The sequence below is a fragment of the Rhinatrema bivittatum genome, chromosome 19 (genome assembly GCF_901001135.1).
Source record: "Rhinatrema bivittatum chromosome 19, aRhiBiv1.1, whole genome shotgun sequence".
Classification (NCBI taxonomy): domain Eukaryota; kingdom Metazoa; phylum Chordata; class Amphibia; order Gymnophiona; family Rhinatrematidae; genus Rhinatrema; species Rhinatrema bivittatum.
In genome coordinates, this window is record NC_042633.1 from 15,383,278 (window position 1) to 15,399,136 (window position 15,859).

Genomic DNA, 15,859 nt, shown 5'->3' on the forward strand with positions numbered 1-15,859 from the left:
CATTGGTGAAGATTTAATGTGATTTGGAAGGATGAAAATTAAAAGAGTAGATTCCTACCATGTTCTCTCTACCTAGCTTGATGCACTCTCTACCTAGCTGCAATCAAGCTAGGTAGAGAAAACATGGTACAAACCTACTCTTCTTTTATCTTTCATCCCTCCAAATCACATTAAATCTTCACCGATGGCAACTGTGCTGTTCGTACGTATGACTGGCATGTAAAAGTGTCCCCCAAAACCTACCCCACCCCACAAACCTCACCCTGAGTTCATTAAGCCCCTTCTTACAGTGGTATAAAAAGTTCAATTATAAGAGACCCTCCACAGAAGCGCTCTCTCTCTCTCTCTCTCTCCCTGGTAGTAAACATGGTCCCCCCAGTGGTTGTATGTAGGAGATACCACATTCTGGCACTTATCTCAAAGTGCGAAAAAGTGATTGCAATTTGCAGTAACTTGGCTCTTCGCATAGGTATTAGTGCAAATTGCGATATACTCCCTATTACCATAAAACACACCCCTTTTCCCATTGCATGCGATATTTACCGCATTTTGATAAATCCAGGCCTTAGGCAGCCGGATACTGGCTCAGTATCGAGCCCTCTATTATTTTATTTATTCATTAATATGTATTAAATGTACAGTATATACCACAATTCCAGCAGCAGATGAGCACAAAGGGGTTTACAACAGAATACAAAAATACAGATGCCAGCATAAAATTCAATAGTCACAATATTTCACAGTACAACAATAAATATCAAAATAAAAAAAAACAAAGTACATCTTAATTCTGAAATAACTAATGTAAGGAGTGACGAATATTCAAAAACCAACCAGTGCATAAGGTAAAATATAGAGTACATGAACCCACCACTCTTGACCATCAGGTAAACTCTTTAGGTAGGACTCCAAGAAATACATCCAATACATAATTTGAGAGATGTGCATTAGCTCGCCACTCTTGACCCTCAGGATGATTCTTTAGGTAGGACCAAAGGCAAGGATAAATAGATGCATTATAATCTGACTCATGAACACATTAGGGTGCATGCTAACAAGCATGCTAAGTAATGAAGCACTTCAAGAGGCAGAATTATCCAACGATGGCATTGCAAGTCAGTTATCAAGACCACACAGTGGACTTCATCAGATCAACTTCTGGTAGAAACCAAAGGAAGGACTAACTTGGATCTCAAAAACTCCATTGGGTAACTCTTAAAAAGATTCCAGCTCCTTCCAGGACTAACACAAAGCCCAGAGCTCTGCTCTTATAAAATAGAGCAAGGTCATCAACAGAAAAAACATTTAAAGGGGAGAACTGGACAAAATATCCCAACAGTCATAATATTTTTAATTTTGTTGTCCAACTTTATTGCCCCATGCTTTCCGTACATAATATTTGATGGTTTTGGTTTTTTTCCAGAAGTTGTGAGAATAGAATGAATTCACTTATTGGAGTTTATATTTGATTTCCAATAAGCTTTAATCCATCTATTCACATTTGGAAAATGTCTTTTAGAAATCGGGCCCTCAGCAGCTGCAACCCTTCACAGTAACCATGACGATTTTCAAAGTAATCTAGCTATGGAGTTAGAAGGCTGCGTTAGCTACTTTGAGAATTTATAGTCCTGGGGTGTGGCTGGGATGGGGGGAGCAGCTTAGGGGTGAATTTTCAACACATTTCTGTAAGTAGCTTGTACTTCCACATACGCCATTTTCGAAACATCAAAAGTGTGTGCATATTTTCAGGATTACGCGCACATTTACACGAAAAAAAAAAGGGGGCAGTCTAGAGGCATTCCAGTGCAGGACCAAGAGGTACTTGCCCAACTTACTATTTTAGAAGAGACTTAAGAGCCTACATTTCTCATCTTATTTGCATAATTGTATACTTGCTAATTACCTAGCGCAATAAATAACAGACTCAATTATTGTTTACTATTGGTTGGGTGGGAGGTCTGGGTGATCCGGGGTTGAGTTCAGAGTGCAAACGTAGGAAGGTCTCAATGACCCAGAGAAGGACTGGGTACACTGGTGGAGCTGATGACTTCAATGCCTCAGGCATGTTTGAAAAAACACTGACTTCCGCCCATCAACACGGTTTTATGCAAGCAAGTCACACTTTTGTTCGTGTGCAAAATACACAGGCACGTGTTTTTAAAACAGGCAGGGGAAAGTATGCACTTTCAATTCTCCAGTGTGTTTATTGGCACTCACATTCCGAAAGGTAGAAAGGAAAATATACCTCTCCCAGGTAGAAAGAAACAGTTTCACCCTTGGAGGACAAATTTCCCTCCTGCCAGCAAAGAACCAGGCCCTGGGGTCTAAGAGGGTTTGGAGTTTGTGTAGTGGCCCCGACAACCCTGTGTGACCCTGCACCCATTCAGTCTGTAAGCAGGGGTTACATTTCCACTGTAATCTGTTCATGCCTCATATGCACAGGCTATGAAAACCTGTAGTAGATCTCTGTCCAGCCATATACGTGCATATACGGGGCCACGCGTCTAAAAGTTACTAAGTTGACTAACACAAATATTCAATGCTAGCTGGCGAATCATTGCTTAAATCCAGCCAGCTTTACAGTGAGCACTGTACTGAAAGCCAGCCCCAGGACTAAACCTGTCCCTAACACTATTCCACACTCTATTCCATCTAACCTTAACACTAAGACTAACCTTAATAATAGCCATTCTCACTGGTGTGTGCTAACCAGATGTTTTTTCTACTCTACTCAGGAAAAAAGCTGAAAGAAAGTTGAGACCAGCACAGCTCAGTATAGGAAATGATATTGATTGCACTGACTTATTTCATGATCTTGGCCGTGCCTGTCTATAATGGCACTCAAGTCAGCTGTCGACTGAGCAGTGTGAATGTAACAGGATACGTAAAACAGGGGGATATACTTATAGGAGGGATTTTCCCTGTTCACAGTGCTAAAACTAACCCCCTGATTCCCTTTACGGAGACCCCCAGTGTCCAATCATGCAATACGTAAGTGGCGAGTTATTTTCCCCATACTGTTAATGTTCATTTTCATGAAATTATAAAATGTGTTCCATTATAAGTCTTAAGGTAACTTCTCGAACTCTCTATCATTGTTATTGTCATTTTCTTGATCTGTCTATCCATCCTTGCATAACAAAGCATCTATCAGTTTATCCATATTTCTAGCAATTCCAATTTATTGTCCATTTATCTAACCACCTAATCCATCTCTCTAAGTATATATCCACCAGTCTGCCTATCCAGCTACCTGTGAGTTATCTATTATCCTATTCATCTCTTTTCATATCTCTCTATCAACCTATCCATCTCTCTGTTTATCTCTCAATGTATGTATATCTATCTAGCTATCTATCCATTGCTCTGCTTATCCAGCTGTCCATCCATCTATCCATCTATTTATGTCTATTTCTTTACCTACCTACCCATCCCTCTTGCTTTAACTGTCAATTCAATTATGTCTCTCTCACTTTATTAACCTTTTTGTCTACAATATGTATATATTTATCCTCCACATACATTAAATTGTTTTATTGTATTTTTAGCCTACAATTAAATTTTTACCAGCATATGCAAGCAATGGTGTTTGCCATAGAAGAAATTAACAGAAACAACTCCCTACTGCCCAACATCTCCTTGGGGTTCTGGATATACGACTCCTGTGATACACAGTTCAGATCTCTGCAAGGCACAATGTGGCAACTCACCGGGTACAAAGACCCCATCCCAAATTACATCTGCCGGGGAAAATCTCCTATGGCTGCGGTGATTGGAGATGACAAATCTCGAATGTCAATAACCATGGCTCAGCTCCTGAGCGTCTATAAACAGGCACAGGTATGGATCAATCAAACCAAAGTCAGGAATATTCCATTGCTGCTCTGATTGGTTCTAAAGAACTTTTCAATGCTTTTTATGGGATGCTACAAAAGCCACATTGGAGATGTAATTTACTGATTTTATGGGAAGTCCTCATCATCAACAAAGAAGATGAATGGGTGGTGGTGAAGAGGCTGTTCACCTACAGTCTAAGGGAAACTGTGAGTGCTGGAAAAAACTTTGGGAAAATTGAGACAACCTTTATGGAAATTTTTAGAAAATGCATGTTATTTCTCTGCTAAATATATATCAAGGGGAAGAGGAGCTAACTAATGTTGTTTATGAAATTCTTCTAGATCAGCTATGCCTCTTCCGTAGCCGCTCTTAGTGATAAGAATCAATTTCCCTCTTTCCTCCGCACTACTCCAAGTGATGAGTATCAGTCTCTGGGCATCAGCCGGTTGATCACCTTCTTCGGTTGGACCTGGGTCGGAATCCTTGCTGAGGACAATGACTATGGACAGATAGGGACTCAGATGCTGAAACAAGAGCTAATCAAGAATGGGATCTGTGTAGCCTTCTATGAAACCATCCCCCTGTTTTACTCTGAAGAGCAGATCAAGCACATTGTGGGGGTAGTGAAAAGGACAACCACTAGAGTCATTGTGGTCTTTTCCACAGCCAACAATCTCTATCCAGTGATGCTGGCAATTGCAAGGAGTGAGGTATCGGGGAAAGTCTGGATTGCTACAGAAGGCTGGGCTATGTCTCCAATATTGAATAAAAAAGAGTTCTCAAAAACTCTTACGGGAACCATTGCACTCTCTGTTCCTACAGGCAATATTCCAAGGTTCAAAGAATACCTTTATGGCCTTCATCCTTTCAGAACTACAGAAGACATCTTTGTTGGGCAGTTTTGGGAAGAAGCTTTTGGCTGTAGGTGGGCTAAACCCAACACAGACCAGGCCGTTCTTCCAGATCTAGGCAGAGAAAAGAAACTCTGCACAGGAAAGGAAGACTTAAGAACTCTTGATATTCGTTTCTTTGACATGACAAAACTGGGGTTCGTCTATAATGTGTACAATGCATTGTATGTGGTGGCCCATGCCCTGCATGCCATGGATTCCTGTGAACCTGGAGCAGGACCTTTCTTCAATGGCTCATGCGGGGACATCAAGCACTTTGAGCCTTGGCAGGTATGGGCCAATATTTGTTTCAGGTATGTGACTTTAAGTAACCATGGCCCGTACAGTAGGTTGGATTCTACTGACACAGCTTTTCTTTCTTTGCAGTATTGAATATTTATTTATTTATTTTATTTTAACATGTTTTGTATACCGTATATTCGGTTTTGCCATCATAACGGTTTACATTAGGAGAGTGACATTAGAGATTTAGCAAATACAATTTAAAGATAAAGTTGGGTAGCATTGGGGAGGTAATGGAAGGATTAGATTATAAGGGGGAAAAAAATAGTTCTTTGATGTCTGTTGTAGCGTTCGTGGATTTAGTGGTCCATCCTAAGTTGATAGGGTGGTGTCTCTGTTTTCTTTGGAGTGTCTGGTTGGGAGTTTGTTCATTTTGGTAGTTAAGATCATCTGAGAAAGCTCTGGTAAAAAGCCATGTTTTTAAGTCCTTTTTGATAGTTTTGGGGTCAAATTGAGTTCTTAGATTTAGGGGTAAGGAGTTCCATAGAGATGGGCTGGCGATGGATATAGCAAATTCATAGGACAATTCTAGGCTTCTGTTTTTCTTTGCAGGCTGTACTACCCTCTGTTAGGCTAAAATAAAGATTACCCAGATGAGTTCTTATGCTTGAGCATTTGAGACCACACACACAGCGTTCATCAGAACGTCCAATAAAAGGCATGCCAGCCTGCAAAGAACCCAGTTTTGGAAGGGCCTATGATATCAACAGACCTTTGTGCTCCTAGGTGTCTGCAAACAAACCACAGCATAATCCATTGCTTTTCAACGCTGTCCACCTAATTCTGCTGAAACCAAGAGCATTTAGGGCTCTATGTTGCGTTTCAAGAAAACAAAATCAATCACAATGAGCAATCAATGAGAATCACCTCTGCAAATCTCCTTTTAGCCCTTTCTCTTTTGGCTCGGTCCCCAGCATGGCCGGAGCACCTGAGCTACGGTCTAAGCAACCTTTCTGAACACCTTGCACAGGTTTAACTGCCAACCGCCCCCCCCCCCTTGACCCTGAGAGCCAAGGGCTTGGCCACAAAGTAAGGCAGAGGTCCACTGGGATTTTAGCCGCTGTCCCTCTCCAAGTCGAGTTGTATATCATGTGGTGCACAGTTCAGCAAGAATAGAAGCCACGCATTGGATTGATTGATTGATTGATTGATTGATTGATTTATTTATGGCTTTTTTATACCGACACTCATGATCCCAATCATATCGTATCGGTTTACAATAAACATCTGTGCAATAACATTAACATCAACGTGAACAATAGGCGAAGAGTGAAAAAGTGAATAAAAGTTACAATAAAACAGGGGCACTTGAACTGGGAGGAGGAAAAGCCAGAGTCATGGCTAGCATGGAAATAAATAATATCTAGTCTCAGAAATAAATAATATCAAGAAATAAATAATATCAAGTCATACACTTAGGACTATAATAATCACTTGTACTCAGGACTGAATATTATCAAATATATAAATAATATCCTATACTCATGATTTAAAGATCATGTCACCAGCCGGCCCCATTTCTACAGGTTAGCCTTACCCTGTTCCATAAACTGACTTGTAGTTCTCATGTCCATGAGAAGAGCTGGAGTACAGGTCCATGTGTGCAGTGCGATAAAGCTAGGAGTGAGTCCACCTGACTAGCAGAAAGAAAGCCAGTTAGTAATCCTATCTAGAAGGCCATGCTGCAGCGGAAGAAACATATCTCTGTAATAGAAAGACGTTTTCTATCTAAGATAGAGATTAGTACACATCTGAGAACTTAATACTCACTCTAGACCTGTTCCAACACCTTACTGAGAATATCAAGAAGCCCAGTATACACAGATAAGGTCACTGGTTGACTCAGAGGAAACTGGAGACTGATTCAGAAAGCTCTGACTTTTCCAAGAAAATAGCGTTTTTATTTTTTTTTTAAATTACTTTTCTCCTAAAGATGTTAAATACATTACAACTGCTGCAAATAGTCAAACCTCACTGACATTTTGAGCCAGCAGTGGCACTGAGGTACCTTTCTGAACCCGCACACTAGAGGGCTAGACTTCAGAGATCTGATGCAGATAATGCATCAGTTTTCCATCTAGATATACATTGCAAATTTTGGATAATATTGGCAAAGGTAAGGGTGTCAAGGTATTCCCATAAATTCAGCCCAGTGTCGGAAAACCAATGCAAGCATGTCTCCTTTTCTCAGCACAGCTCCTGCATTATATTTGGAAGGTGCGTTTCCAGAACACCATGGGCCGGGAGATTTTCTTTGACCATAGGGGTAACCCGCCAGCTTCTTACAACATTCTGAACTGGCACCTATCTTCAAGTGGCTCCTTCTCCTATGTAAACATTGGCTACTATGACTCTGGAGCTTCTAGAGATCGAGACATCAAAATCAACACCAGCACTATCATGTGGAGTGAAGGCTATATACAGGTAAGATGACGCCTGTGTCATCATTGACAAAATTCTCATACATATTAACATGGTATCAGAGTACATGATGGCACATAGAGAGCACATTTGCCCATCCAGTCTGTCCAGTTGAATTTCATTTACTTTAAGTAGATGCACATATAAATTGCCATAGGCAAATTAAGCCAATACCTGTAATCCCTTCTATGTCTTATTTCCAAGTTTTGAATTAATTCCCAAAGCCACTTTGTTCAGGTTACCCCAAAACTGTCATAGTGCTGCTATTTTGTGATGAACTATCATTCTGTGTAAGCATTGGTGTGGCATCCATATTGCACAGTGGTGCACAGGCACCACCAACTTACAAAAGGGGTGTGCTCTACACCACAAATTAGAATCACCATCCCTGTGATGGCAAAGAAGGCTCACTGAAGCAAGGCTGCCATGGGACCTTATCCCTGTAGCAGTGAAGAAGGTTCTCTGAAACAAGGTTGCCATGGGAGCCCATCCCCATGGTGGCAAAACAAACGCCTGTGATGTAAGGCTGCCATGGAAACCTTTTCCTGCAGTGGCAGAAGAAGGGGTTTGGGGATGAGGTTTGGTGCATGCATATGAGAATGGGAGCCAGAGTTTGGTTGTTTCTGTGTAAGAATGGGAGCTGGGATTTGCATATGTGTGTGTGAAAATGGGAGCCTGAGTGTGGGTGTTTGTGTGTGAGAATGGTGGCCTAGGTGTTGTGTGTGTGTGTGTTTGTGTGTGTGTGTAAGAATGGGAGCTTGTGTGTTTGAAAATGGATGCCTGGGTGTTTTTATGTGAGAGTGGGAGCCTGACTGTGTGAGTGAAAGAGTGAGCTTGTGTGTGTGGTAGAGCATGTGAGAGTGAGAGCTTGTGTGTGTAAGGGAATCTGTGAACGAAAATGTGAGCATGTGTGTGTGTATGTGAGAGAGAGGAAGGGGAGAAGAGAGAAGAAGCAGAGAGAGAAGCGTGTCACTAGAGAAGGAATTAGGAAAAGACTGACAAGGGGAAACTGGAAAAAAGAGACTAAGTGATTAGAAAGAGAAAAAGATCAGACAACAAAGGTAAAAAAATATATATATTTTGAGTTTTTAGTGATTGGAAATTGCCATCTTTGGGTATATGCATTTCTTCTTATATTTTTCTGTTTTGCTCCTTAGTGTTCCACTGTTCAGAGTTTGTTTGAATACTTCTATTTCTAATTTGTAGTCCCTTATTTCTGTATTAGATAAGGGTGGGTCTGTGTTCAGCCTGGGTGTGACTGAGGTGCACTGTTTCTGCTAGCCTGTCCTTCCTCTGTAGGGGATTTGTAGCAGTCCAGCTTGTTCTGTGTATTGTGTATTAGCAGGTCAATTTTATGAACGTTACTGCACAAAAAGAACCTCATACCCGTGTCTGGAGATTTGGAGCCAGAGGAATCCTGAACACTGGGGGGGGGGGGGGGTGTGAACGGAGGGAGAGAGAGAGAGAATCTGACACTCTATATATCTCCCACTGTAAGGGGCGAGGGGCAGTGTTACATTGGTCTGCCTAGGGCACAAGGATCTGTAGACCCTTGTAACACCGCCCCTCCCCCCCAACCCACCCTAGGTTGAAAGTGCCCCTCTTACAGTGGGCGATATATAGAGTGTCAGATTGTGTGTGTGCGACTCTCTCTCTCTCACTCGTGTGATTACGCACATGAAGGCTCCATACATATGCGCAGTAGGGGCATTTTAAATTACATGCGTGTGCTTGTACGCACGATATAAAATTAAGCATAGTTTTGCTCGCCTGCCCAATACCTATGTTTATGGGCAGACACTCGCTCCATTTAAATTTTTCCTGTAAGGTCCTAGGGCATGATGTAGTATTTGCACTGCTGCTTTTTTATAAGGTTGCTGGAAACGGTAACGGGAACAGTATAATGCTGTGATGGGCAAGTGTGTAAAGTTACTCTAAGGGTTTTGAGGTATAAATCGGCATCCATCACAAGGTATAACCCAAGCAGGCATTTTCTTTATTGTTCTTAATGATCTGTGTTGTGTATACCTAACTTCATTTTAGTGATTTTGCTCCTCCATTAGAATAAGTTTTCCTCTGTTCCTGCCTTATCAATACTGCATCTATTGTGTTATTTCAAGTTTATAGCAAAAGTATGAAGTGTTTACAGTGGAGTGGTGTTTTCTTTGCTGTACCCCGTTCCCAGGTCTGGGGTGCAATTCACAGGGACCCAGAGAAAAGTGTATCGGGGCACTAGGATTCTCTATCCCAGAGTCACAAAGGTAACCTGCAAGCCCCCCCACTCTGTCCCCTCATACCCCATGTGTAAGTGGGGGTTAGTCTTCCTGTGCAGCACCATGGTATTCTGCTCACTTATTGCAAACTGAGCTGGGCATCGGGGCCGGGGAACTGGGAAGGCAGCAGCCAATCAGAGCTGGTTTTGCTGCTGCATCAGACATCGGCATCATCAACAGGTGACTTGGACTGGAAAGGCTATTGAAGGGTGGAATGGTGGGGCAGGAACAGGAGATGTCACCGAGAGAGGGCATGGGATGGCAGGGCTCAATATCTGTTGAGAAATGGAGAATGGCCAATGATCCAGAATACTGGGGTTCTGGGACTCCACCCTTACACACGTGTCTACTCTGCCTCGTTGGAAATCCAGTGCTGGTGATTTGAATTAGATCTCTCAGAAATCTTTCTCAGATCTTTGCAATAACAGTTAGTGGCTTTGTCTTGTTAAAAAAAATAATAGTGTTTGGCCAAGGGAAATACTCTACACTCACATTAATAACCATCAACTAGCCCCTATCATTCCTCACCCATGTCCTCTAGTTCTTTCAGCACAGATAGCCATGTTCCCACTTATCACTTGAAAGTGAGTCTCAGCAAATGTCACAGACAGCTCTACTTTCAAAGAGGGCAAGCAATACCACTTCTCTGAAAAATCATTATTCACAGAAAAATATACTGAGTCTCCCTTCTCTCCATGAAGGCTCCCGTCTCTACCTGCAGCGAGAGCTGTGGTCCTGGGTTCCGGAAGGCCATTCTGAAAGGGCAACCTGCCTGCTGCTTTGACTGCGTCCCCTGCTCTGAAGAAGAGTTTAGTAACCAATCAGGTAATTACTACAAAACTCACTATGTAATGCACGTGGGGTTTATTTGTATTAAAAGGTGTAAAGGGTTCGGTCTAGATTAGTTCACTTGGCAAGAACATTAGAGGGTACTTCTTTTTAAATCTGAGCTGATGTCTATAAAGTGACTCCTTCCAATTAACATATTACCATCGTAACGAGTGCATTACTCAATGCGTACTTATTTGTAGCGAAACATCTTGAATAATGGATCTTAAGTCTAATTTCTTTTGCATGGTCCAGTAGAGCAGTGGTCCCCCAACCCTGTCCTGGGGGCCCACCAGCCAGTCGGGTTTTCAGGATATCCACAGTGAATATGCATGAGAGAAAACGTGCATGCTATGGAGGCAGTGCATGCAAATTTTCTCTCATGCATATTCATTGTGGATATCCTGAAAACCCAACTGGCTGATGGGCCCCAGTAGCGGACAGCATAACTTTGAAAGTGTCCTACATTTTCTGAGTATCAGAAACACAAAGGGATAATATTGGTATCAGGAGTATAAATCAAACTACCACAAAAAGTGCCAAAAGCAAATATATTCACACCTAGACATAAATATTTATTTATTCAAAAAAATCTTTTACAATCAGATACTTCGATACCAAGTATAAACAAACACAAGTAACCTATATTTTAAAAATATGCCCTGCTAATATCCCTGGATCCACTTTCTATATATATTTTTATAATAAATAAAATTTGTTTGAAGAAATAAATATTTATGTCTATAGTTTCTGAGTCCAATGATGAAACACATTTTGTAATCCATATTTAAGTAAAGTAATATGATGAAGAGCCTCACCTTCGTATGACGATGAATCAATTTAAATAGACTTTAATGTATGGCTTTCATGTGGCTGGACAACATGTGTCCTTAATTTTGCCATAAAAGTTGTCTTGTGGCTCAACAAGATAAAGACACAAGAAAATAGGTGGATAATTTCTTAAATGTAATGATTTTCCATGATTAATGTCACACATGGAATTTCTTCTTCCTCCAGATGCCATTGAGTGCATAAAATGCCCTAATGACCAATGGCCCACCAAGAGACAGGATGGATGCCAGAAGAAGTCAATTGAGTTCCTGTCCTATCAAGAACTCCTTAGCATGATGCTGGCTGTTATCTCTGGGCTTGGTGTTCTAATGTCACTTGCTATCCTTGTTATCTTTATCAGGAAGTGCCACACCCCAGTTGTGAAAGCAAATAACCGTAACCTCAGCTACCTCCTGTTATTAGCCCTCATTCTGTCCTTCGTGTGCTCATTAGTATTCATAGGCCACCCCATGACACTGACATGCATGGTGCGTCAGATGGCATTTGGTATTGTATTTGCCATCTGCATCTCTTGCCTGCTGGCCAAGACCATCATGGTGGTCATAGCCTTCAATGCCACCAAGCCAACCAGCAGCCTAAAGTTATTTGTGGGACCACGGCTGTCCAATGCCCTGGTATTAGCCTGCAGCCTGGTCCAGGTCCTCATCTGTGTCACTTGGCTGATTGTGGCTCCTCCATTTCCCCAAATGAACATGAAATCCCAGATGGGAAAGATAATTCTTGAATGCAATGAAGGGTCTGTGACTGCATTCTGGTGCATGCTGGGATACATGGGGATTTTGGCTACTATCAGCTTCATTGTAGCGTTTTTAGCTAGAAAGTTGCCTGACAGCTTTAATGAGGCTAAGTTCATCACCTTCAGCATGCTTATATTCATTGCTGTCTGGCTCTCTTTCATTCCTGCGTATCTTAGCACAACAGGGAAATACACGGTGGCTGTGGAAATATTTGCAATTTTGTCCTCCAGTGCTGGGTTGTTGGGTTGTATATTCTTCCCCAAATGTTATATCATCCTAATCAGACCAGACATGAACACCAAGGAATTCCTAATGGGGAAAGCCACAGGGAGCCTCAAGAAAACAAAGTAATTGCCTTGTAACATATTGGTTAACAAATATCAGAATTTAAATGATGTAATTTTGTTTTCTGAAAATATTTTTTCTTAGAGCAGCAGTCCTAGGAAATGAAAAAAAGAACTTGGTTGACAGCAGATCTAAACAAATCACCCCCCTGTGAAGTTGAACATTAGAACTTAGAAGTAACATGGCTGAGTCATCACATGGTGAATAACTAACGGTACGTATATTAATCAATTTTAGTAATCCTTAATATATTGATTTAAAGTAGAAATAAGGATTACTAAAATTGATTAATATACTTACCCTTAGTTTTTCACCATATTATATATGTTGGGGAAGTTAATTTTGGTTTAGCCAGCGTGTGGTTTGTCAATATTGAGTCATCATATGAACATCTATGCCAAACTGTTTTTAACAGAGATTGCAAACACTTCACTTAAAGTTTATGAAGCATCATGGCAGCTCTGAAATGAAAGATCAATCGCTGCCCAAAGTCTGTTAGATCGAGATTACAGTCCAAAATATTCATTTCCTCATTCTTCACAGCCAAGGATAACATGGTTATACTCCCCAGTTAATAGCAAAACTCAAGAAGTGACCTCCTGCAGGCAGTTGAGCTTCGAGAGCTGGAAATTAGAATTCCTCAGCTCAGAGGGCAGTGATAGCATCAAAACTGATGACCAACTTGAGAATAACATAGGCACTGGCAATTGGATGCCTTAAAGGTCATTTTCTGCCAACATCTTCCAGATTCCACTGCATTTGTATGATGTCAGTGACTCACTTTTAAACATGGTTGCTCACATGTTGCAGCAGAATTACATCAAAAAACCTGCAAACAATGGCCTGGATTCACTAATGCTGCAGGCTTAGTGAATCCTGGCGCTAACGGGGGGCAGGGGGCGGTCCTGTGCTAGCCGGCAGCGATCGCACCGCCTCAGTGCGCTCGCTGCCGGCTAGCGCCGAATAACTACACCATAAAAAGCGTAGCTATTCAGCGCAAAATAGGCAGCGAAAAGGCTCCTTACCTTTTCGCCGTTGGCGCCGTCTTCACGGAGTCGGCCCCGGTGACACCCCGACTCCTCCTCTTCCGGGGCCGACTCCGCCCCGATGCAGCTAGCGCAGGCCTGCGCTAAGCTTTCCAGTACTCCCAGGCTTGCGCTGGTAGTGCGAGCCTGCGATAGCCTTAGAAAATAAGGCCCAATGGCTAGAATTGATTGATACCTCATGACTTGGGATGTATTCTGTTGAAATACTATATATATATATATAGCACAAGGAGTGTATGCCTTTCTATTGAATACTGTAGCTTGGCCAATGTTGTTGTACCTAAGCCTCCTTTATGTCCAAGCCTTGGTGAATCGGGGTACATTTTCAATAGCACGTCTAACTGAAGACTTACGAACATAATTCCAAGCATGCACAAAACCAATCTGATTTTCAAACATTAGACCAGAGCTTTCCAAACTTTTCATGTTGGTGACACACTTTTTAGACAAACATAATTTCGGGACACAGTAATTCAGTCTACTAGCAAACCAGAGGTTGTATGCAGTGTAACAAAGGAAAAAAGAAACATCACCCATCCTTATAAAACAAATCAATAAATATAAAATCATCAGCAGTAAAACTGTACTAACAAAAAGAACATATTTCGAAACAGCTGATGAGTGGAATATCCAATAATTAAAAACTCATATAAAACATTTCCAGATACCAACAAAATATTTCAAAATAGCAGACACAAAGACCCAGTAATGAAAAATAATAAGGATACAAACATTTTTTTGCTCTGCATACCTGGGAACGTTTGATATCCAGGTGTCCTGAGATTGTTCTGAATTAGTAGGAGGAGGGGTGGTTTACTTGGAACTTTCTCCTCTCTCAGTCACATACCAGCGCTCTCTCTCACACTGGCTCTCAATGACACACCTATACACACATGCTCTCAGTACTCACATATACACATGTTTTTTCTCTCTCACTTATATAGGCTCTTAATTACACATTTACACACATGCTGTCTATCTTTTCACGCTTACAGACACACAGGCTTTCAATCACACACATACATGCTGTCTTTTTCTCTCACACACAGACTCTCATTCACATGCTTACAAACATGTCCTCTCTTTCTCTCATTTACACACAGGCTCTCAATCACATACTCACATGCTCCCTCACCTAAATCAGCTCTCAATCACACACAGACACACATGGTCTCTCTCTCTCATTTAAACACAGGCTCTCAATCACATACTCACATGCTCCATCACCTAAACCAGCTCTCAATCACACACAGACACACATGATCTCTCTCTTACTTATACACACAGGCTCTTAATCATACATACACATGATTTCTCTCACACACAAAGGATCTCAATCATACACACATACTCTTTCACACAAACAGGTTTTCAATCACAAACTTACACATACAGGTTCCCAATGGTAAACTTACATTCATGATCTCTCTCTCACAGGCAGGCTCTCAATCACAGACATACTCTCTTTCACATGTACAGGCTCTCAATCATTCACATACATGCAATCTCTCACTCTCTCATACACACACACAGGGCCCCGCGGCCCGGAAGAGGAAGTGGAGAGTATCGGGTGAGTGCGCGGCAAGAAGAGGCCACGCTAGTGCGCTCGGCATCGGCCCGAAGAAAAGAAGACTGCAGCGCGGCTCGGAGGAAAATGTTCAACCGCGGCCGATGGGACTCCGCCTCCGCGAGGGCTGAAAATGAAGAGGTTAGCGTTGGGAGGAGGCTGCTGCTGCTGCTGCCGCGAGTTCCCGGGGTGGGGGTGGGGGAACATTTTCCTCCGAGCCGCGCTGCAGTCTTCTTTTCTTCGGGCCGATGCCGAGCGCACTAGCGTGGCCTCTTCTTGCCGCGCACTCACCCGATACTCTCCACTTCCTCTTCCGGGGGGGGGGGGGGGCGGGAAGAAGAGAGCACGCCGGTGCCGCTGACTCCAGCTGTCCTGCCGCGTTCCGCCCGGGCAGAGGAGGACCGGGGAGCAGCTGGGTCAGCGGGAAAGTGTGGCGATACTTGTCTGCGAGCCAGATGCAGCATATCTGGCTCGGAGCCATGGGTTCCCGGTCCCTGCACTTGCCGGTGTGTCACGTGCACCGGGCTTGCGCGACACACCGGCACACCTCAGGCGACACAGTAAAGTGTCGCGACACACACTTTGGAAAGCTCTGCATTAGACATACGTGTAAATTGACTTTGAAGACTGGGGGGTGCGATACACACAACAGTCACATATAACTTTACCTATCGCAAAAGGAAGCATAAAGTAACATGGACAATCACAAACTGCGAGGAATTGCAAGAGGACCTAGCGCGACTGGGAGATTGGGAGTCTA

At 42.5% G+C, this 15,859-nt stretch overlaps 1 protein-coding gene across 1 annotated transcript; it reads left to right on the forward strand.

Moving 5' to 3' along the window:
• Positions 1–3,696: 3,696 nt before the first annotated feature.
• LOC115080264 (extracellular calcium-sensing receptor-like) lies at positions 3,697–12,492 on the forward strand. The gene is made up of 5 exons (XM_029584418.1): positions 3,697–3,840; positions 4,179–5,018; positions 7,248–7,454; positions 10,426–10,549; positions 11,570–12,492. The coding sequence occupies exons 1-5, from the start codon at positions 3,697–3,699 to the stop codon at positions 12,490–12,492; spliced, it is 2,238 nt and encodes a 745-aa protein (XP_029440278.1).
• Positions 12,493–15,859: the final 3,367 nt, after the last annotated feature.

What these genes read in the sequence shown, in the direction of transcription:
- LOC115080264 (XM_029584418.1), top strand. Translation starts at nt 3,697, where the DNA reads ATGTGGCAACTCACCGGGTACAAAGACCCCATCCCAAATTACATCTGC. An exon ending in GCGTCTATAAACAGGCACAG is followed by an intron (nt 3,841 to 4,178) that starts GTATGGATCAAT and finishes AAATTCTTCTAG; the next exon opens with ATCAGCTATGCCTCTTCCGT. An exon ending in GGAGTGAAGGCTATATACAG is followed by an intron (nt 7,455 to 10,425) that starts GTAAGATGACGC and finishes CTCTCCATGAAG; the next exon opens with GCTCCCGTCTCTACCTGCAG.